The sequence below is a fragment of the Oreochromis aureus genome, linkage group 15 (assembly GCF_013358895.1).
Source record: "Oreochromis aureus strain Israel breed Guangdong linkage group 15, ZZ_aureus, whole genome shotgun sequence".
Taxonomy (NCBI): Eukaryota; Metazoa; Chordata; class Actinopteri; order Cichliformes; family Cichlidae; genus Oreochromis; species Oreochromis aureus.
Genome location: NC_052956.1, coordinates 21,230,937 through 21,254,650, shown reverse-complemented (window position 1 = coordinate 21,254,650; position 23,714 = coordinate 21,230,937). Strand labels below are relative to the sequence as shown.

Sequence of the window (23,714 nt, the reverse complement as noted above, 5' to 3'; positions counted from 1 at the left end):
TCCCTCTTTGTTCTTAATTTCACGTTATCAGGGGACAGGCACACAACAATTTTAACCACTGAAACGTCACTGAAACGAGGACTCTAACCTCTATTTTAAGAAATGAGGACTCTAACCTCGGTTTTCTTTTGACTACTATAGAACTCAACCTTAGATGACAAAGCATTTTCTTGTTCTATTCCAGAATAAATGTGAACCCGTGATTACACGGCCGTTCCAGTGTTATTCTGTTATCGTTTGAGGGCCCTCAGCTCTCAGGTGATAAACCTGGACCTCCAGACGACGCTGGTCCGTACGCCGCGTCCAACGTACGGTGGGGGAGCCAACCCCAGGGCAAAATTAATTTCCACAGGTACACTAGGCGTCAACCTTAGATCTTAAAGCATCTTCTTCGCACTAATGTCCTCCTAATCACACATCAACCGTCACTGTTACTGTGTTCACGCTGCACACACAGAAACACACCCAGAGCGCGCCTGACACACAGAGCTGCACCCAGAGCGCGCCTCACACACACAGCAGCACCCAGAGCGCGCCTCACCAGCAGTGAGACCCACAGAGAGCGCTTTTCACCAGCGGAAATTTACACAGAAACCTCTTAAGCTCAACTGTTAGAACTCTTCCGAAGCACAACCGCACCATACACCAGGTACCCCTTTCACTGCGCTTATGACCGGCACCACGGGGCAAAATCGCATCATAAAACAGAAGTGATGCTCGTCCCCGAGGCTCAAAACCGACACCATAAACCAGGGTCTGCTTTACCTTTAATCGGGGTGAAGTAAATATTTTACTTATAATTTTATGGCCGCAACCCTCGAGGCTTAACCGACACCATAAACCACCGTCTAACCTCTTTTCAATGTGCTGAAACCAGCAACCCCTCACTACTGTACTTACGGCCGCATCACCAGAACACGGCCATATCATAAACCAAAACCTACGGACGTGTTTCGCATTACGCGTTGCTAGCGCTTAACCGACACCGTAAGCCAGTATCTGCTTAACCTTAATCTTATACCAATTTTATGACCGCATCAACGAGGGCTTATATCCGACACCATAAACCAACTTCAAAACCTCTATTCAATGTACTGGACATATAGCCGCGTCTCCAAAGATTCTAATGTATTATTGCTACAGAAGCCAGTCTTAGACAAAGTTAAATGTGGAAGGTAAAGTGGGCTGCAACTAGCTCAACGTAGTATGTTATTAGTTTCTTGGTAGAAACAATTAAACTGCAACTAGCTCAACGTAGTGTATTATTAGTTTCTTGGTAGAAGCAGTTTATCTAACACACTGGAATTCGGCCTCAACTTATGTTGTTAGTATCTTGCGCCAAAAACCAGACACCGACAAATTTACTGTGAAAATACGTGTAACTCAGCGAACAGATTAATTTGGAAAGCCCAATATGCACATTTGGTATTTATAATACAACAGGCTGTGCTTACCTTTCTGTTTAGGCCGGCCCTCTGTTCGCCTCGCCCCAAGATCTCACCACAGGCCAAATCTGCACCTCCTCAGCACGCCAAAGATCCGGGTCACCAGGCACCAAGTTGTTAAAATCTCCCAGTTCTTTTAATCTTTGGGCTGAAGGAAGGACAATACTCGGTGTATAAATGCTCAATCAACAATTATTTATTTCCATATAATTCAACACTTAAGAGCATAAAAACCATCATGATGGGGAGACCTGCCTGCAGAGGGTCACAGCAAGTCTCAAAATGGTGACGGGTTACTCAGCCTTTTATAGCCCCTAGTAGCCCCCACCTAGTCGTAAAAGCCTAAACATTCACATGTTTTCTCTCTTACGGCGCCTAAGTTATGACCTCGACTCCTTGTCTTTCTGCTCTCTGTAAAGGTGGGGGTATGGAATGTGGTCTTCTCTTCTTCTATTCTAGACACAAGGTCTCCTGCACACAACATTCTCTTCATGATTCAGCAGTATGAAATGTCAAGAAACAGTGTAACACATTCAACAGTGTCGAGTAATACAGGTCAATCAAATAGATCTAATGATTTTCACACTCTTTTAAGTCAGAAGTATAATGCAAACTAAAACTACATACTGATCACACACTCTATATTAAGGGGTATAATATGACCTACAGCAATATCATAATTCAACTACTTTGATTACAGATATAAGGTAACATATGATAACAGAATAATCTCACACAATATACCGTGCAGTGTGTCACTTAATATACAGGTAAATGTCACTAGATTACAGTAACAATGAAGTCTTCCTCATTTCCAAGCCAATCCTGAAGCATAACGATTGTTGCCTCAGCACAAATATACAGTCAGTTACAGGTTTTAAAGGTTTCTTCAGTAACGTGCTTAAGCTATCAACACTTATGACATATTTAAAAGAAAAAAAACATTTCATGGGACTTACTGAAGTAGCTAATTCTGACTCAGTTCACACTCATGCACACCACTGCTTGATCCACGCTGCTGTTACCGGCACCAGACCTAGGGGAATCTGGACCGGCAGCAAGCAGCAACCAGGCTAGAGAGCACTGCGTAGCCAAGTATGAACAAACTGTGGATTAACAGAGAGGACACCAAAGTTAGGGTTTTGCTCAGGCTGCGCATGCACGGAGCCTATAGCTCGAGTCTCTCTGGTAGTTCCACAGCAGTTCTGCTCTTTATGTCTTTAACACATTCCTGCAGTTTAACTAACTGGTGTGTGTTATCCAGTGTTGAAAAGAGGAAACTCTAATGGAGTGAAATCTGGGGAATGGTTTCATAAATAAGTTTCATCATCCGAGTGACATACGATGTGCTGCCTTCCCCAATAAATCTACAGCTGTGGTTTGGAAAGGACCCATCCTGCCCCCTGTGTACAGTCCCAGCAACACTCAAGCAGATTTTGGTTGGTTGTAGGACTAGCCTTACTCAGGGCAGATACACATGGAGACACAACCAGGTCCTCAGTTGTCTAGCTGAGAAAGTTACGTGCAAAAGAAAATCCATCAAAGCTCAACCTTTCACGAACCAAGAAGAGCGTCAGTTTTCAAAGAAAAGAAAAACATTCCGCTCTTCTTCCCTTTTCTGGGAGGCAGTGGGGAGGTAGAGCGTACAGCCCGATCCACCGTGGAGGTGTGGGAAGCCAGATCAGGCGCCCCCCTTCTGGCTCTCCTCTCTGCTCTCTCCTATCTTGTCCCTTTTGTCTTACTTCTCTCTATCACCCTTTCTATTCCTTTGAAGAAGTGAGGCTCCATAAACGTTAAAGAGGAAAGTTTACTGCTCAGTTGCAGTGAATAGATAGAAAATAAACTGTAGAAAACTAAACAGAAGAAAGAAGAAGAGAAACAAAAATTTAACATAAAACAGTGACACACTCCAGTCTTCTGATGATACTGCCTAAAGGAAGGATGTATAATGTAAACAGAATTGGTCCTAGCACTGAACCATGTGGAACTTCAGTGTGTGAAGAGAACTCTGCATTTACATGAGCAAATTGGAGTCTATTAGATAGATGTGATACAAACGTCTGCAAGGCAGTACCTGTAATGCTCTAATCGCGCTAATAGGATATTATGGTCAACAGTATCGAACGCTGCACTGAGGTCTAGCAGGACAAGCACAGAGATGAGTCCACTGTCAGAGGCCATAAGAAGATCATTTGTAACCTTCACTAAAGCTGTTTCTGTGCCGTGATGAGCTCTGAAACCTGACTGAAACTCTTCAAATAAGCCATTCCTCTGCAGATGATCTGTTAGCTGTTTGACAACTACTCTTTCAAGGATTTTTGATATGAAAGGAAGGTTGGAGATTGGCCTATAATTAGCTAAGACAGCTGGGTCTAGAGATGGCTTTTTAAGCAATGGTTTAACAACTGCCAGCTTGAAGGCCTGTGGTACATAGCCGATTATTAGAGATAGGTTGATCATATTTAAGATTGAAGCAATAATTAGTGGCAGGACTTCTTTGAGCAGTCTTGTAGGAATGGGGTCTAAAAGACACTTTGATGATTTGGAGGAAGTAATTATTGAAGTTAACTCAGAAAGATCAATTGGAGAAAAAGAGTCTAAATGAATATCAATGGTACTCAAAGTAGCTGTAGATAATGTCACATCTGTGAGATGATTATGAGTAATTTTTTCTCTAATGGTTAAAATTTTATTTGTGAAGCAGCTCATGAATCAATCAATCATTACTAGTTAACGTTAAAGAAATAGTTAGCTCAACAGTGCTTTGACTGTCAGCCTGGCTACAGTGCTGAAGAGACACTTAGGGTTGTTCTTATTTTCTTGAATCAAGGATGAATAGTAAGATGTTTTACTTTACAGACGGCTTTCTTATAAAGCAGTTTCTTATAAAGGCTTTCTTATAAAGCACCTTATAAAGCAGCAAACTATCATCATCCCAACATTCATGCAGCATCCAGAAAACCAACTCGTAACCTTGCATGAGCAACATCCCATTTCTTTGGTTTGTTGATGGTGGAATAGAGGTCAATGGGATCAGTGGAAACTTTCGCAGTGATGTAAGTCACAGTGTTGCCACCACCATCATCATCAAATGACTATAAGAAAACATTATTTGTCATTAAAACCTTCCTTTCGTGTTCGGGTCAAATCTGACGATTTACAACTTAAAACACTCATAAATATTGTGTTTTACATCTGATTGCCTCAAGGCCTTATGACATCCTCCACACTATGCACTTGAACATATAAAAGTGATGATCACCTCTTTTTGAGAGTTTTTTTTATTTTGAGAGTTTTAATCAACCTTGTTACATCTGTGGTGTTCCCGGTCAAAAGTGATGGCAATACAAAACAAATGGGTATCCACTCATTCACATTCAGCTTTATTGATGGATTTGCAACAGTTAAAAATAGGTGAAAAACATTTGTTATGCAAAAACACAATAAAAGAAACACAATAAAGCGCCATATTTTAGATATGTGCAAAACACCAAAATGAACACATGTCTGTCGATATAATGATAAATAATCAGCTCACAGTTTAATCATCAGCCTGATAGCAGTTGGAAAATGGCTCTGTATCCTCCTCATGTGACAGAGGCCTTAACATCCAGCAGGCTGACAACAATACTCCATCAGCATTTTGCTATTGAGGGGTAAAAAATTGTTCTTTCACCACGCATCATAAGCATCCTGCTGCACTCTCTCCTCTCTCATCTGTCCAACATTTCTGTAGCCTCTGCACCAGTAGGTGGCAGTGTTGCACTGAAAAACAAAGGTTTATGAATTTATTTGTTAGGTTCCTTCTTCCCTTTTCTGGGAGGCAGTGGGGAGGTAGAGCCTACAGCCCGATCCGGCGAGAGGGGGTGCCAGATCAGGCGCCCCATTTCCGGCTCTCCACTCTGCTCTCTCGTATCTTCTCCCTTTTGTCTTACTTCTCTCTATCACCTTTTCTATTCCTTTGAAGAAGTGAGGCTCCATAGATGTTAAAGAGGAAAGCATTACTGCTCAGTTGCAGTGAATAGATAGAAAATAAACTGTAGAAAACTAAACAGAAGAAAGAAGAAGACAAATAACAATTTAACATAAACCAGTGACACACTCCAGGGCCTGATCAACCCTGGCAGGGCCTCCTTGGATGAGGGTGTCTAGTGATAATGGCCAAAACACCTGATGAATTCAAGGTCCACTACTGACGATGTGTCCCAAATTTTAATATGATAATCTAGATCAGATCTCTAATCCCTAAACCTAACCAAGAAAGGAAAAAATGGCAGATTAGCCTGGGTAAAGACCGAAAGTTGAAACACACATCGATGTGTGCCGCTGGTAAAGTTTCTGGGCTGCCTTTCCTCATAACAAAAATTCCTTCTACTAGTGATGTGTGATACCACTGATTTCCTTTCCGATCTGATACCAAGTAAAATTTGTGATATCGACAATACTGATCCGATACCAATACTAAAACGTAATGTTTCATTGTATTTCATAATACAATATATAATTGCATTATGTAATTGTAATAATAATATATAATAATATAATAATACAGCTTCATAATGATTACAGGACATCAGACTACTTGTTCTTATTGCTTAATAAGGCAGAATAATCATATAGAAATGAAAAATCTGAAGTTGTGCGCTATTTGAACACATTGCCTGCCTGCAGCACTAAAGGAGTCCGTGAGAGACGTCTGTCTCGCCCTAGCAGCACCTGTGCCTCTCCTCCTCTTCAGCTCGCCTCAACATAAGCTCGTCATATTCTGTGATATGATTTACTCTGGGGTGTTTGACGAGGTTAGTGGTGTTGCCACAACACCTCACTGTCTTGCCACATGTATCGCAAACCATGTCTTGGCTGTTTGTGGAGGTAAAATATGTCCACACATGACTCCGTTTACGCTCAGCCATTGTTGTGAGTGCGCAGCACGCAGGGGCTGCGACACATTTATACAGCCGTATTTCGCACATGACTATGAAAGGAGTAAGAGGAAGTAGTTCCTTCCAATTTAGACAATCCGAATGATATGAGCGAATGAAGGGTGCGAATTTGAGTCTATTAGATAGATGTGATGCAACCCACTACAAGGCAGTACTTGTAATGCTCTAATTGTTCTAATAGATTATTAATGGTCAACAGTATCGAACGCAGCACTGAGGTCTAACAGACAAGCACAGAGATGAGGCCACTGTCAGAGGCCATAAGAAGATCATTTGTAACCTTCACTAAAGCTGTTTCTGTGCTGTGATGAGCTCTGAAACCTGACTGATACTCTACAAATAAGCCATTCCTCTGCAGATGATCTGTTAGCTGATTTTGGTACTGAAAAAAAACAAAAAACAAAACTGTCATTGAAACACTTAAAATGAAACTGAAAAGGAGCCAGTGACTGCATAAAAAGATTTATCCTGTTTTTTGTTAAAAATCAGTTTACATTTGCAGCTTTTGTCTCATATGTTATTTTTTTGTCTTTTTTTTCTCACTGCTTTTCAACTTCAATCAGCTTTTATTTGCTCTTTCTTCTTATCATTCTAGCTGGACTGGTTTAAAGAAGTTTACTCTTAACCAGCTTATTAGTTGTTCAAGCATTTTGCAGGATGCAGATTATATGAAAATTACAACCAGGACTCAGCCATGAAGCTCTGCCTCCCATCACACACCAGAACAGTGACACAGGGTTGAAACTGAACAGCAGAGCTCACGTAACATCTGCTTCTATCTTTTTAAATTCAGCAAAAAGAGAGCAAAGAGTTCAGTACAAACAGATCTGCTCAAACTAGTTTAAGGTTTAATACTGAAGATGAAAGAACAGGAAGTCAAACTGGAAGGAAAAATCGAGACTAGCTTGTAGTCTATTATGGTTCAGGTGAGGAGTCAGAGAGAAACAGAGCAAGAAAACAAACAATAAAATATCTCTCTCTCTCTCTTTTTTTTTTAAAGAAATCAGTCTTATACAGCCAAAACAAAGACAAATAGGTACAGATGACATAAGTTATAAAATTGAAAACAACATTGGTTACTGTGTCACAAATAAACATAAAGAGTAAAACAATCAAATACATCAAAATAAATTTAAAGGCCCCCAAAAAAGCTGTTATTCTGATTATGCTGGCTTCACCCTTCATGTCTGAAGCAGTTTACTTTGTCATAACTCGACTTCTCAGTCAACCTCCTGAATGCAACATACTCAGTCTGAGAGTCTTTTCTTTATATAACTGAACAAACTGTTTCAGACAAACAGAGTTTAAGTTATTTTTAACTAGCTAACTAACTGCACATTAAAAAGGTTTTGGATTCTTAATATGTGATAAAATCAAAATGCAAATGTTTTAAACATCAGTAGATTTATTTCTGTGATCAGTTGATGTTGAAGATGTTGATCAGTGGAGTCTGACAGAAGCAGAAGAGTCTCCAGTGTTTTCATAGTTGACTTCGTCTTCATCGTTATACACCTGTGGAAAACAACACAACATAATTAAGATCATCTCTGATGTTTATACATTGTGATACTGTTTTCGATTTATTGTTAATGTTTTTGTTACATTTTGAGATCTCTAAAGATAATGTAGTAAGTTAAAAAAAATGGTACATGTTTACATTTGGGAAAAGAAAGATTACCCTGTTTTATTTATTTTTTTTAATTATTATTATTGTGACTTGTTCTATAACTCATTCTGTCAGTAGATGGTACTCTTCAAGTGCATCAGCTCAGAAATAAATATAAATATAGATTAAATTATCTGAATTTGTTTACATTTATTTTGGTTTGGAAAGAATGCTTTATATAACTTCACTGATTTTTGTTAATGAAATGTATTTTATTTGCAACAGTCGCTTTAAAAGACTGTACAACAGCAGAAAAAACTCCAGTTCAACAACTGAATAGAGGAAGTTAAATCTGCAAAGGCTGTTAGATGAGAGAAGTGTTTACATTAATGCAGCTCTTCTGTACATTTGGTTTATTATTAAACAAGAGGGTGAAGAATTTTTTTTTTACACCCTTAAATTAGTCCTCAATTAAAAAACATGATAATACTGCAGCAGTGACGTCTGTACCAGCTCGATAAGAACACAGATCAGATGTGTTAGTGGTCTGAGACCTGTTTGTTCCTCTTTGAACCTCTGAAGTCATTCTTTCTTAGAAGTGAAGGGGAAGTGTTTTAGTGAGAATGTACAACAGCAGCAGAGCTCTGGAGGTTTCATGATGACCAGATGAACCTCTGACAGATAAATGGTGAATGTGATATTGAACTATCAAGCAAGTAAAATTCTGAATAATATCAACAATGAAAGCAGACACATGTTTGGAAATGTTTCCATACAAGTCCAGTACAAACGAAGCTGCTCAAACCAGCAAAGTAAAAGTTTAACACTGAATATGAAAGAACTGGAAGTCAGACCGGAGACAATAATAGATGCTCATTACAAATATACAAATAAGAAATTGAAGTTATAATTTGGATCATAAGATCAGTTATTATAAATGCGTTCAAACTCACCTCCTCTCCACATCTCAGAAAGAAAGAGATCAGGGATAAAAAAAATAAAGAATAAAGTATAAATGTATACTCTGCAGGTGGGTGATGTAAGTGTTGAAGGAGAGGTGGTGCGGTCCGGGTGGGTTTGGTGGTGTGTGTCGGCTGTCCTGAGCAGTGAAGGTTCCATGGTAGTGTAAGGGCCGGAGGGCAGGCAGGTGAGGCAAGGAGATAATTCCAAAAGCAGGCAGGTGAACCAGATTTCCAGGATGAGTTGTTCAGCGTTGTGGAATACCCAGGAGCAACTAGAACACAAGATCACAAGTAAAGCACTTGAGACTTACTGGCATGAAGCGTGAGGCCTGGTTACCAACATACGGTAGTTGACAAACTGGCGAGGAAGCAGTGTCAGCGAGCAGCTTAAATCTCCAACCTAATTGCCTGAATCAGCTCCACATCCATTGATTGTGGATTTTAGGAAAACTAGGAAACCCTTGACCGCTGTTTCAATCCAGGGGGTCGATGTGGACATTGTGGAGGACAGCATGTCTTTCATCCTGTTTTCCTTCTCTCACCCCAACCGGTCGCAGCAGATGGCTGCCCCTCCGTGAGCCTGGTTCTGCCGGAGGTTTCTTCCTGTTAAAAGGGAGATTTTCCTTCCCACTGTCACCAAAGTGCTTGCTCATAGGGGGTCATATGATTGTTGGGTTTTTCTCTGTACCTATGAAGCGCCTTGAGGCGACTTTTGTTGTGATTTGGCGCTATATGTCATGGTTCTGGGTCATTCTGACCCAGCTTCTTCAGTTCTTTATATTTTGGTATGTTTCTATAGTGTTGTTTATTGTTCTAGATTAAGTGCAGCATCTTCTGCCTCCTTGTAAGTTGTTTCTGGTTTCCTGTTTTACTTTGGAGGTTCGTGTCTCGTGTCAGTGTATTCTGTTTGCTATTCCCCTGTCTCGTCAGCTGTGATTTCCCCCAGGTGTGTTCCCCTCCTGTGCCTCATCCCTTGATTACTGCCGTGTGTATATTAGCCCTGTGTTACCTTTGTTCTCTGTCGTATCGTTGATGTCTACTCACCTTCAGTCTGCACTCTGTTTACTGTCTGCGTGTATCTGCCTATTAGCTTGTATTTCTCCCAGTTTAGTTTGGTCCACTGTTTACCGGCAACCTGCTAATAAAGCGGTACTTTGAGCTCTACCTCATCTCACTGAAACCTGCATTTTGGGTCCTCCTCTCCTTGCCTGCCGTGCGCGAACATGACAGAACGACACGACCATTTCCTGGACCCAGCGGTTTCATCCCGGGGCGTGATCTCTCCCGCATCCACAGCCTGATCAAACGGGTTTCCCACACTAAGGACACTAAGACTATGGCAGTCGGGATTAACGCAATCGAAGCGATCCTGGAGGGGAATCCTGATCTACGCACACTAAAGGGATTTATGGGCTTCATGGACCAGCTGCATGAAGCCAAGGAGGTGCTACAAGCTCGGGAGCTAGCGGCTTTCGCCCGCTCCCGGTATTCCGTCCCGAAGCCCCCGCAGCAGCAGCCGCGGAGCACGGAGTTTTCCACCACACCCTGGCGACCGCCATTAGGGAGGGGAATCTCTACGCAGCTGCTGCGGAATCCCTCTTCGTGCCATTCTGTGCCTAGCTCACCGGCCTCCTTCCTGGCAGCAATGTGGTCAGAAGCGGTGGAGCCAGCCTTCATCGCTCCAATATCACCGGGGTCCTCCGTCACCTCTGTTCCCTCATCAGGGAGGAAAAGTTGTTCACGCCGCCGGCACCCTGTATCGCAGCCAGATTCTGGGACTTCTGAGCAGCCGGCTGGGCTTTCATTTCCAGGAACTACTGAGCTAGTGCAACCCGCTCCTCTCTCCGCTGGCAGCTTAGCTGAGCCGCCTCTGCCTCACGTTTCTACTGTGAGTCCAGGCGAGCTCAGTCAGCCCGCAAAAGACTGTTGCTTATCTGTTCACTCGGAACAGAAGACTCCGAGACTGGCCGTTTCCTCTGGCCTCGTCCTGCCATCAGTAGCGCCTGCTGCTTTCGCTGGGGGGCCCGAGGAGCCCGTCCAGCCTTCACCGTCATTAGCGGCTTCACCTGAGGGGTCTCGGGAACCGCTTCAGCCTGCTGCCTTCGCTGGGGGAACCGGGGAACCCATCCAGCTATCACCACCGCCTGCAGCAGCAGCTGCAGCAGCTCCACCACCTCAGGCTTTCACGCCTCCGCCTGCAGTGCCTTCGTCTCAGGCTTTCACGCCACCGCCTGCAGTGCCTTCGTCCCAGGCTTTCACGCCACCGCCTGCAGCGCCTTTGTCTACGGTTTTCACGCCACCGCCTGCAGTGCCTTCGTCTCCGGCTTTCACGCCACCGCCTGCAGAGCCTTCGTCTCCGGCTTTCACGCCACCGCCTGCAGAGCCTTCGTCTCCGGCTTTCACGCCACCGCCTGCAGCGCCTTTGTCTACGGCTTTCACGCCACCGCCTGCAGCGCCTTCGTCTACGGCTTTCACGCCACTGCGTGCAGCGCCTTCGTCTATGGCTTTCACGCCGCTGCCTGCAGCGCCACCGTCTCAGGCTTCCACGCCAGCTGCAGCCTCTTCGTCCTCGCCAGCTGCAGCCTCTTCGTCCTCGCCAGCTGCAGCCTCTGCATCCACGCCAGCTGCAGCTTCTGCTTCTGCGTCGCCTGGCCCAGCCTCCGAGTCTTCATCCTCGTCTGGCTCAGCCTCGGACTCATCATCCTCGCTAGCAGCAGCTTCATCACCGCCTGTAGCTGCAGCTGCAGCAGCCCCATCACCGCCTGCAGCGGCAGCTTCATCTCCGCCTGCAGCAGCGGCAGCTCCATCTCCGCCTGCAGCAGCGGCAGCTCCATCTCCGCCTGCAGCAGCGGCAGCTCCATCACCGCCTGCTGCTGCAGCAGCTCCATCACCGCCTGCAGCGGCAGCTCCATCACCGCCTGCAGCAGCAGCTGCAGCAGCTTCATTACCGCCTGCAGCGGCAGCCCCATCTCCGCCTGCAGCGGCAGCCCCATCTCCGTCTGCAGCGGCAGCTTCATCTCCGCCTGCAGCGGCAGCATCATCATCAGCCTCACCCACGCCTGCAGTCTCCTCATCATCATCATCCCCACCCACGCCTGCAGTCTCCTCATCATCATCATCCCCATTCGCGCCTGCAGTCGCTTCATCATCATCATCCCCATTCGCGCCTGCAGCGTCCTCATCATCATCAGCCTCACCCACTCCTGCAGCGTCAGCATTAGCTTCGTTGGCTTCCGCAGCTGCCACGCTGCCGCCCGGTCCTGCCTCGTCTGGTCCGGCCTCAACTTCGCCTGGTCCGGCCTCAGCTTCAGCTTTGCCTGGTCCAGCATCAGCTTCAGCCTTACCCGCTTCGCCTGGTCCAGCTTCGCCTTCGCCTTCGCCTGGTCCAGCCTCCGCATCCGCTTCAGCGTCGCCTGGTCCAGCCTCGTCGTCCGCTTCGGCTCCGTCTGGTCCAGCCTCTGCTTCAGCTTCGTCGGCTTTGTCTGGTCCAGCCTCTGCTTCAGCTTCGTCTGGTCCAGCCTCCGCCTCGCCTGGTGCTGCGGGGGCCAAGCAGCCTTCGGGTCCCCAACTACCGCCTCAACGTCATCGGTCATCTGCCGGGCCACTTGTTGGGCTTCTTCGCCCCTGTGGACGACCTCCTGAACGCCGCCACTGCCTTCCGCGTGGCCGGCCTCCGGACTTGCATTTCCTCCGCCGCTGCCGTGCTCACGGTTGGCCCCCTGAACTGTTTCCACGCCGCCGCCGTTGCTGTCCGCACGGTCGGCCCCCAGAACTGTTTTCACGCCCCTGCCTACTGCGTGGCCGGCCTCCGGACCTGCCCCGCTGCCACTGCCTTTCACGCGGTCGGCCCCCGGAACGGAACTGTTTTGGCCTCCTGCGCTGTCGGCCTCCGGGTCGGCCCCCTGAACTGTTGGTTGGGTTTGTTTTTCTTGACCATCGGGGGGGTTTTTTTGGTTTGTTTTTGGACTCTGTCCCTCCTTCCGGGTCCCCCACCGCCCGCCCTGGTTGGGTTGTTTTCTGTTTTGTGCCGTTTCTTCTTTTGTTGTTGTCGGGTTGGGCTGTCTGGAGCCAGCCCTTGAGGGGGGGGTACTGTCACGGTTCTGGGTCATTCTGACCCAGCTTCTTCAGTTCTTTATATTTTGGTATGTTTCTATAGTGTTGTTTATTGTTCTAGATTAAGTGCAGCGTCTTCTGCCTCCTTGTAAGTTGTTTCTGGTTTCCTGTTTTACTTTGGAGGTTCGTGTCTGGTGTCAGTGTATTCTGTTTGCTATTCCCCTGTCTCGTCAGCTGTGATTTCCCCCAGGTGTGTTCCCCTCCTGTGCCTCATCCCTTGATTACTGCCGTGTGTACATTAGCCCTGTGTTACCTTTGTTCTCTGTCGTATCGTTGATGTCTACTCACCTTCAGTCTGCACTCTGTTTACTGTCTGCGTGTATCTGCCTATTAGCTTGTATTTCTCCCAGTTTAGTTTGGTCCACTGTTTACCGGCAACCTGCTAATAAAGCGGTACTTTGAGCTCTACCTCGTCTCACTGAAACCTGCATTTTGGGTCCTCCTCTCCTTGCCTGCCGGTACGCGAACATGACACTATATAAATAAAATTGAATTGAATTGGAATTGACTATAAATACCTTGGAGTAGACCACATAGACAATAAACTGGACTAGGTTAAAAACACCATTGTACTTTACAGGAAAGGCCAGAGTCGTCTCTATTTTCTGAGACTGTCGGACAATGCTCTGGATGTTCTATGAGTCTGCTGTGGTCAGTGCCATCCTCTATGCTGTTGCATGCTAGGACAGCAGGTGAAGGGTTGCAGATGCCAACAGACTCAATAAACTGACCCGCAAGGCAGTGGAGATGTATCTGAATTGTGGAGATGAAGCTGGAATCCCCCAACAACAGAATAGAGGAAGTTAAATGTGCGAAGACTGTTAGTTGAGATAAGTCTCTGCATAAATCCAAGTCTCCTGTATGTTTGGATTATTATTAGAAAACAGGTTCATGATGATGTTTGCCTGCACACATAAAAAGAGGTCAAGATTCAATCTGAGAATTTGATTTAACTGTTCACAATGAAACATAATAATACTGCAGCAGTGAGTACTGATAAGAACACTAAATGAGATGTGTTGGTGATTTGAGACCTGTTGGTTCCTCGTTGTACCTCTAAAGTCTTTTATTTTTTGTTGTTGTTGTTTTCTGAGAAGTGAAGAGGAAGTGTTTTGGTGAGAATGTGGGTCCAACAGCAGCAGAGCTCTGGAGGTTTCATGATGACCAGATGAACCTCTGACAGATAAATGGTTAACACATCGATGAGTGTGAGAATATACTATGTTGAGGTTTCACACAATTCTAAACATATATTAGATCATTTTATCTTGTTTTTTTTAATGCTGTCTGAGTATAATTTGCAATCATATAACAGCTGAAATGTAAGGAGAGCCATTCATGCATTATTTAAGAAAAGGGTCAGTACAAACAAAACTGTTCAAACATTAATTAAATATTTAAAATTGAAGATGAAAGAACAGGAAGGATAACTGGAGAGAACATTAAATGCTAGCTGATACTGGGCTCTGAGGTGTCAGACAGACTGCAAAAAATGAAATAAAAAAAAACATACTATGTAATAAAACATCAGTTACTGTCACTGATGTCCTCTCCCAGCTCAATAACCGAGATACAGCAGATATTATCCATCATAAAAGATAAAATAGGGAATGTGCAGCACATGTCACCAGTGCTAACATTTAGGAAAAAGATAAGATAAGATAAGATAAGATAAGATAAGATAAGATAACCTTTATTAGTCCCACGTGTGGGAAATTTGTTTAGTTACAGCAGTGGACAGTGCAAAGTTACATAGAAAAATTAGAAGAAAAAAAACCACTGGAATAAGATAAAATAAGATACTGTGCAGAACTGTACATAATAGAATAGAATAAAATAAAATACTACATACAATAGAATAAAATAGAATAGAAATGCTATATACAATTGAGTATAATACAACGATGCCAGAAAAGAGTAACGCACAAAAACAACCAACAAAACCCATTAAAATTTATTGGTGGTCCCATTGAACCTTTTCTTTCCTGTCTCTTTTTTTGTATGTATTGTTTCTGAAGGGAAGTGGTTTGGTGAGGATATGCAGAGCTGTGTAGGTTTAACCCTCTAATGCTGACCACATACATATCATGCACTTCTTCTTTCTGTGAACTTCTCATGAAGACAGCTGGTGACAAATGTCTGTTTGCTGTTTTTTTTCTTGAATTCATTGTCCTTAAGAATTTAAGAAACTGGGGGGAAAGAACCATAAAGTTTGGTGTGCAAACAGTGAGTAATCATAAATTTCCTAATGAAACTGGAAAAGAAAACAGTTTACTTATACTTCACACTTTGTAATTACTACTACATGTCAGCCTAATGAAAAGTCTAACATTTACACAGTTCTGTTTTTAGTGCTAATTGCTCCAGAATTTAACAGTCATAGGGAGATCACTACTGTGATCGTTTATAATGTTAATATTAGTGAAGCGTTTCATTAATTCATTTATATGAACGTGCAGAATATTTTCAATATTTCAATATTTTCATCTAACACTGTCATATGTGAGTCTGAACATTTGCTGTGTCACCTGCTAACCATGCTGTTCCATCACATACTTTGTCTCTGCATAGACCAAAGTGTACTTTTACCCATACACTTATGTCACTGTATTGACTCCAGTAATCACAGGATATCATTGAAAGCACTGCTGCAGTGTTGGTATATTTATAGCAAAAAGTTTAGCATGCATTCAAAAGCTCAGATTCTGCTTACTGTACCATGAAGGTGGAAAGCAGGTCAGCACGGCATAGTAAGACATCATCACCAGAGCCCTGAAACAGTAACTACTATTTAAGGATTCTGGTTAACACTGAAATTAATCCCAAAAACTAGGCATGTGCAAACAGACATGTTATTTTCACTAGTACACTATTTGTAACGTTGTGTTTTGTGTTGGTTTAGTTTTTTGTTTACTAGTTTTTATATTCTACTTAAAAAAAATTAAAAAATGACCTAAATCGATTTAAGAAACCTTAAGGTGAATATTAATGTAATAATATTCAATGTAATAATGTTCACCTTGTTCAAAGTAACCCACTGAATCTATGAGCACATGCAGTGGTATGAAAAAGTAATCCTGCAGTCTTTGTATTCTCAAGTAAACATAATCAGACTTAATGTTTGACTCAGAGTTACCAAAACTAATAAGTGAACTGAAAAATGTCTATCTATCTATCTATCTATCTATCTATCTATCTATCTATCTATCTATCTATCTAGTTAAAAAACTTAGCATGACTAACATCCTATTTCCTTGGGTAATTGATGGTGGAGTAGAGGTTGTTGGGATCAGTGGAAACTCCAGCAGGTGAAGAGGAAGCTTTCACAGTGCTGTAGGTCACAGTGCTGTAGGTCACAGTGTCACCTTCATCATCATCACCACGGGACTTTAAGAAAATAATACAAAAACGTCTTAAAGACATAACCTGACAGGAGTTTTGAAAATCGTGATGTTATTACTAACACCATCTCTATGAATATCAAATTCTTACCCTGGATTTATTCTTGGACTTCTTGGTGAAGCTGATGGAGACGTAGGAAACACCATCATCGGCATCAGCCTGCACAGTGAATACAACACAATGACTGCTCAGTAAAATGTGGATTTATAACGAGTTTGTTTCACATCTGTTTAAGTAAATTCAGCGTCAGGTCCTCATCACATCATAGTTTCTGCTCTTCTCTGTTGAAACTAACTTTGCACTGGGTGTAGTGTGTGATCTCACCGTGTCCTGACTGGATCCTGGAGCAGACTGAGTATCTGCAGGGTTTAAGCTCAGTCCCTGAAAAAATACAGTTTTATTTTTAAAATCTGCTCAATGTAAACAACAAATTAAATCTAAAGAATATTTAATCAATTAATTCAACGTATTTCCCTGTCCTTGTTTCTTCCTTTGAACCTTTATGTCACTGAACTTATCGTTAAAGATCATTTCACTAGCTGGGCCCACGCCCTCATTTTAGGTTTGACAGCGTTTTAGTGGTTTTGGGAAGGCCTCGAAGGGGACTGGCAGTGGCTCCCAGGGCTGGCAGATCCCAATGTTCGAAACAGAAGTAAAGAAGTTAAAGAATTGAAAAGGGGACGGAGGGTGGGGCACGAAAATGAGAATGAGCAGCTTGTAGAACTGAGGGAACCTATATACATGAGAACCAGAAGGAGCGTGTTTGGAGGCGTGGTCCCGCTCCTGAAATTCCGATATTTAATCTCCAATTATAGGCTCAGTCTGGTATGAAACTATAGAGTTAACAGATGATGATATAAATGACATGGCTGAATTTGAACTCACCGTGTTGTTGCCACATTGTGTTTTGTTTTCTGAAAAGAGGAAAAAAGATGAGTTTACTTATGAATCAATTTATCATAAACTTTAATCTGTGAATGTTTTCACCTTTAATTTTCTTCCATCTGATGATCACCACAACAATGATGAACAGTGTTACTAAACCCACAAGAACGATGATATAACCTGACTGAACTGGAGAGATTATTAAAACATGTTAAACATTGAATTTTTCCACACATACTCAACTTGTCAACTTGTTGTCTAACAACAAGACAAGCAAAAAGAGAGATTCAGTCTCTACCTCCTGATGTCTTTACTTCCGCTCTTGTTGTCCATATGTTTGTTATTTTCCCAGTTGGTTTAGTTGTTGATGTTGTTGACGAGTTTTTTGTGGTGAACGTCACTGTTGTTGATTTAGTCGTTTTCACATCTTCACCTAAAGAAATACAATAACAACATTAAAGACACCAACAGTAAGAAAAGACTTGAAAGTAAGTGAACAACAACAGAGAGGAAACAGTGGTGAGATGTTTAACAGTCTAACAAGTCTCATTGTTGATGATGTCTCATGTCTGAGGATATGTTCTCTTTATCTTCATACAGCCACTCAACTGTGAGTCTACAGTGTTCATATGTCAACACAGAGCTGTTCAAGATGCTTTATCATTGTTCTCATGTACATACACTGGTGAAGATGGAGATATTGTAAGAGAAAAGCAACAATAGAAAAATGAACTTCATCACTGTGATCATAATTATTGTGGTGTTTCAGTTTGTTGTTCTAACAGGACAGTTTGAGCTGAAAACATTAAGATGTAAATACTCACTGTTAATAACAGACAGATGAATGTTAAAGTCTGGACCTTCTTGTGATCCTGTTGCTGTTTTGAACTGTCTGCAGGTGTAACGACCAACATCCTGATCTGTGACCTTCTTTATAACCAGAGAACAGTCTGCAGAAAGACTCAGTCTGTCTGATTTAGGTTTGGCTTCTTTATTCTGCCCAAGGTTAAAGAGTGCTACTGCACTGCTTGAATGACCGAAGATCCAGGTAGTACTGATACAGTTATGCTGACCTTGTATCACATTTTTACAAGACAGAGTAACATCATGTCCACGTCCAGCTGTGACAGTTTGATGTTGCTCAGTTGTTCCTGTTGAGAAAAAGAGAGAGAAATGTGAAACATCAAATATGTTATGAATATGACTGTTATGTTTATAATGTGAAGTTTATTTTAAAAACAACACAAGTTTAAGTTTCAACTTTAGTTTCCAAGAGTCAGCTCAAGTCAAAAAGTTAATCATGACTGTCTCAGTTAAAGGAAGAATAAAGAAGTAACACTTGTGATAATAATGCAGTTTATTAATTGAATGTGTTTCTATGTACACTTACCTTTAAACTGAAGCATCAGTATCAGTAATGAAGACATTTGAATCCATGTGAATGCAGCCATCGTGCTTCTCTGTCTCTCTCAGTCTCTGTTCTTGCTCTCAGAGATGAATACAGCATCAACTTCCTGCTCACTTCCTCATAGTGACATCAGTTCATAGCATTTAAGAATTTATCTCAGACACACAGCTACACGCTGCTCTGACTCAGTTGACTCTGAAATGATTTCTTTGCATTCTCAGATGAAGCCCCAGCGCTGCTAACAAGCGCTCAAACTGACCCACTGACATCCTGGAATGTGGATGAATATGATGCAGCTTCAACTTGTGGATCAAACCATGAAATTCTCCCTGCTGCTGCCTGCGTGTGAGAACTGGATGAACTCAGACTCTCCACTTCTGTCACGGTCCTGGGTCGGTTTGACCCAGCATTTTGGGTTTCTTATGCTTTGGTTTATCTTTGCATTATGGATCATTTCTCATCCTCTGGTGATGCTGTTTTGTTTGTAATGGTGTTCTGTTCCTTTGCCGATGATGAGTATTTCTGGTTTGGGTTTTGTTAGCTTGCCCTCATGTTTAGTTTAGGTGGCCTGTGTTTGGTCTTCTGTCTGTCCGTGATGTTATTGTGCTTGCTTATGAGTCTGCGTCTGTGTCTCTGTTTGTCGTGTGCTTCCTGTTTTATTCTGAAGGTCCCCGTCTCATGTGAGTGTGTTCAGTTTACGTTTCCCCTGTCCCGTCAGCTCTGATTTCTCCCAGGTGTGTTCCCCTCCTGTCTCTCATCCCTTGATTACTGCCATGTGTATATAAGCCCTGTGTTTCCTTTGTTCTCTGTCGCGTCGTCAACGTCTACTCACCCTCAGTTTCCGCTGTGTGTCCTGTTTCCTGTTCTTGCCTGCCTATTAGTTTATATTTTCCAGTTTAGTTAGTCTTCTGTTTGGTAAGCAGCCTGCAATAAAGCAGTTCTTTCTGAGTTACTTTCGCTTCCGTGAGTCCTGCGTTTTGGGTCCTTCCTCTCTGCCTGCCTGCACACAGCCATGACAGAACGACGCGACCACAACCTGGACCCAGCGGACTCGTCCCGGGAGTGTGATATCTCCCGTATTCAATGTCTGGTTAAACGGATTTCCCACACAACGGACGCTAAGGTGATGGCGGTTGGGATTAAAGCTATCAAAGCGATCCTGGAGGGGAATCCTCATCTGCATCAGCTCAGAGAATATATGGGCTTGATGGACCAGTTGCATGAAACTCATGAGGTGTTACAAGCTCGGGAGCTTGCAGCCTTTGCCCGCGCCCAGTATTCTTCGCCTAGGCCGTCGCATCGGCAGCAACATAAGGAGCACCCCGCGGAGTCGTCTGCCGCACAGAAGCAATCGCCACAGGGGAGAGACGTTTTCGCACCGCAGCCACAGAGCTCCACTACTCGCTGCTCAGGGCCTACGTCACCTGCCTCCTGCTTGGCAGCGATGTGGTCGCGGGATGAGGACGAGGACGTCTTTTGTCCATCATCACCAGTTTCTCCTGTCACCTCAGCCCCTGCCACCAGGAGGAAGCGGCGCCATCGCCGTTATTCCTCACTACAACCGGAGCCCAATCACTCAGCAGAACAGCAGGTAATGGTGAGTGATGTTGACTGTATCCCTATTGCTTCACCTGCGAATAGTAATGGAGACCGTTTTTCTCTCATGGCTGAGAGCAGTGAGGTGAAGGCGGTTTGTTCCATGGACATTCACCCTGGTCCTGTAGAAAGAAAAGACTCCCTGACTGATTACGTTGATGCCTTTTCCGCTGAAGAATTAGAATGTATGGGCAAAACTCTGACTGTGCACTCTCTGTTGGAGCCAACTAAGAACTTTTTTGTCGATACAGAGTTAACCCCGGACAGTTTGAATTCTGTTTTGACATGCACTGCTGAATCTATTACTAAGGCTGTAGGTTTGCAATCCAAGAATGGGGAGGGAGACTTAACGGGCTGTTTCTGCCCTGTTCTCTTAGAGCAGAGGAGCCTAAGCAAAACTGTTTCTTCTGATCTCGTTCAGCTAGTTAAGCCAAGCCCTAGAGACTCAGAGGAGCCTTTACCACCCCTGCATTACGTTCACTACAAAAACCTCTTCAACCGTTAGCTCATTCAGCAGCCCAGCTAGCCATTCAGCTGCCCTCAGCTCAGTCAGATGCCCAGTTAGCTACTCCGTTACATATAGCTCATTCATCTGCTCCTTCACTAGTTTCATTCTCACCGCCACCGTCGCTTCAGCCTTTATCAATCCAGTCTCCTGCTGAGCAGCCCCTTTTCTCACTCATGTTAAACAAAAAGACACACACATAAAGACTGTACCTCTCTCCAGGGCCTCCCCAGAGGCTGAGCTCCAACCCTCAGCTGACTCTGGACCCCAGGAGTCCAAGAAACTAGCGAATCCCAGGTTACCTGAGAACTCTGAGACCTTTCAGCCATCATTCTCCGCTGAGAGCCTGGGAAAGTTAATCCTGCCAGAGGTCCCCGCACCTGCTGGTTCTGTCCTGTGCCTGCCAGAGGTCCCCGCGCCTGCTGGTTCTGTCCTGTGCCTGCCAGAGGTCCCCGCGCCTGCTGGTTCTGTCCTGTGCCTGCCAGAGGCCCCCGCGCCTGCTGGTTCCGATCCGTCCCTGCCAGAGGCCCCCGCGCCTGCTGGTTCCGATCCGTCCTGCCAGAGGCCCCGCGCCTGCTGGTTCCGATCCGTCCTGCCAGAGGCCCCCGCGCCTGCTGGTTCCGATCCGTCCTGCCAGAGGCCCCGCGCCTGCTGGTTCCGATCCGTCCTGCCAGAGGCCCCCGCGCCTGCTGGTTCCGATCCGTCCCTGCCAGAGGCCCCGCGCCTGCTGGTTCCGATCCGTCCTGCCAGAGGCCCCGCGCCTGCTGGTTCCGATCCGTCCCTGCCAGAGGCCCCCGCGCCTGCTGGTTCCGATCCGTCCTGCCAGAGGCCCCCGCGCCTGCTGGTTCCGATCCGTCCTGCCAGAGGCCCCGCGCCTGCTGGTCCCGATCCGTCCCTGCCAGAGGCCCGTGCGCCTGCTGGTCCCGATCCGTCCCTGCCAGAGGCCCGTGCGCCTGCTGGTCCCGTTCCGCCCCTGCCAGAGGCCGTGCGCCTGCTGGTCCTGAGACTGTTTTGGCTGGGGGCCGAGGAGCACGTCCAGCCTTCTGCCTCGTCAGCTGGAGGGTCCGAGGAGCAGGTCCAGCCGCCAGCTGCAGCCTCATCACCCTCGCCAGCTGCAGCCTCATCACCCTCGCCAGCTGCAGCCTCATCACCCTCGCCAGCTGCAGCCTCATCACCCTCGCCAGCTGCAGCCTCATCACCCTCGCCAGCTGCAGCCTCATCACCCTCGCCAGCTGCAGCCTCATCACCCTCGCCAGCTGCAGCCTCATCACCCTCGCCAGCTGCAGCCTCATCACCCTCGCCAGCTGCAGCCTCATCACCCTCGCCAGCTGCAGCCTCATCACCCTCGCCAGCTGCAGCCTCATCACCCTCGCCAGCTGCAGCCTCATCACCCTCGCCAGCTGCAGCCTCATCACCCTCGCCAGCTGCAGCCTCATCACCCTCGCCAGCTGCAGCCTCATCACCCTCGCCAGCTGCAGCCTCATCACCCTCGCCAGCTGCAGCCTCATCACCCTCGCCAGCTGCAGCGCCAGCTGCAGCAGCGTTGCCTGCAGCGCCAGCTGCAGCCTCCTCCTCATCTGCTTCGGCGCCGCCAGCAGCAGAAGCCACATCGGCGTTACCTGCTGCAGCGCCTCCGTCTCCGGCTTCCACGCCGCCACCAGCTGCAGCCTCAGAGTCTTCATCCTCGCCAGCTGCAGCCCCCTCATCAGCTGCATCACCCACGCTGTCGCCTGGTCCAGCTCCAGCTTCACCCACGCCGTCGCCTGGTCCAGCTCCAGCTTCGCCCGCGTCGCCTGCAGCAGCCGCAGCTTCATCCACGCCTGCAGCAGCCGCAGCCTCTGCATCCGCTTCGCCTTCGTCTGGTCCAGCCTCTGCTTCAGCTGCCTCTGCCTCGTCTGGTCCAGCCTCTGCTTCAGCTTCGTCTTCCGCCTCGCCTGGTCCAGCCTCCGAGTCTTCCGCCTCGCCTGGTCCAGCCTGCAGCGCCACCATCTCCGGCTTCCACGCCGTCGCCTGCAGCGCCACCATCTCCGGCTTCCACGCCGTCGCCTGCAGCGCCACCATCTCCGGCTTCCACGCCGCCGCCTGCAGCGCCACCATCTCCGGCTTCCACGCCGCCGCCTGCAGCGCCACCATCTCCGGCTTCCACGCCGTCGCCTGCAGCGCCACCATCTCCGGCTTCCACGCCGTCGCCTGCAGCGCCACCATCTCCGGCTTCCACGCCGTCGCCTGCAGCGCCACCATCTCCGGCTTCCACGCCGTCGCCTGCAGCGCCATTCTCGTCTGGTCCAGCCTCCGAGCCTCCAGCTTCGCCTGGCCCAGATTCAGCATCAGCTCCAGCGTCGCCTGCAGCAGCAGCAGCCTCCCCGTCGCCAGCTCCAGCGTCGCCAGCACCAGCTTCGGCTTCAGCTTCCCCTGCTCGTCCTGTCCGTCCTGCTCGTCCTGTCCGTCCTGCTCGTCCTGTCCGGCCGCTTTCCGGGCCAATGACTGGACGTCCTTACCGTCGTGGACGGCCCCCTTCCAGGCCGATGGTTGGGCGTCGCCGCCACTGCCTTCCGCGTGGCCGGCCTCCAGACTGCCTTCATTTGCCTCACCGCCGTTGCCGCCAGCACGGTCGGCCCCCAGAACTGTTTCTACATCGTTGCCGTCCATACGGTCGGCCCCCAGAACTATGTCCGCGCCACTGGCTACTGCATGGCCGGCCTCCGGACCTGCCCGCTGCCGCTGCCTTTCACATGGTCGGCCTCCGAACTGAACTGGTTTGGCCTCCTGTGCGGTCGGCCTCCGGTCGGCCCCCGAACTGTTTGTTAGGTCTGTGTTTCTTGACCGTCTGGGTTTTTGGTTTGTGTTTG

The 23,714-nt window shown here is 46.2% G+C and overlaps 1 protein-coding gene across 1 annotated transcript; it reads right to left on the bottom strand.

Annotated features, from left to right (window-relative positions):
• Positions 1-14,980: 14,980 nt before the first annotated feature.
• Positions 14,981-20,412, bottom strand: LOC120433128. The gene is made up of 9 exons (XM_039598729.1): positions 19,597-20,412; positions 18,747-19,103; positions 18,181-18,507; positions 17,655-17,789; positions 17,459-17,545; positions 17,357-17,385; positions 16,796-16,852; positions 16,562-16,630; positions 14,981-16,456 (listed from the first exon to the last, which is right to left on the bottom strand). Exons 2-9 carry the CDS (start codon positions 18,805-18,807, stop codon positions 16,316-16,318), a joined length of 906 nt encoding a protein of 301 aa, XP_039454663.1. The 5' UTR covers positions 18,808-19,103; positions 19,597-20,412; the 3' UTR covers positions 14,981-16,315.
• Between the last annotated feature and the right edge of the window lie 3,302 nt (positions 20,413-23,714).

Coding starts and splice junctions, on each gene's coding strand:
- LOC120433128 (XM_039598729.1), bottom strand. CDS start 18,807: ATGGCTGCATTCACATGGATTCAAATGTCTTCATTACTGATACTGATG. Junction 16,853..17,356: donor CACAATGTGGCAACAACACG/GTGAGTTCAAAT, acceptor GTATTTTTTCAG/GGACTGAGCTTAAACCCTGC. Junction 16,457..16,561: donor AGTCCAAGAATAAATCCAGG/GTAAGAATTTGA, acceptor ATTTTCTTAAAG/TCCCGTGGTGATGATGATGA.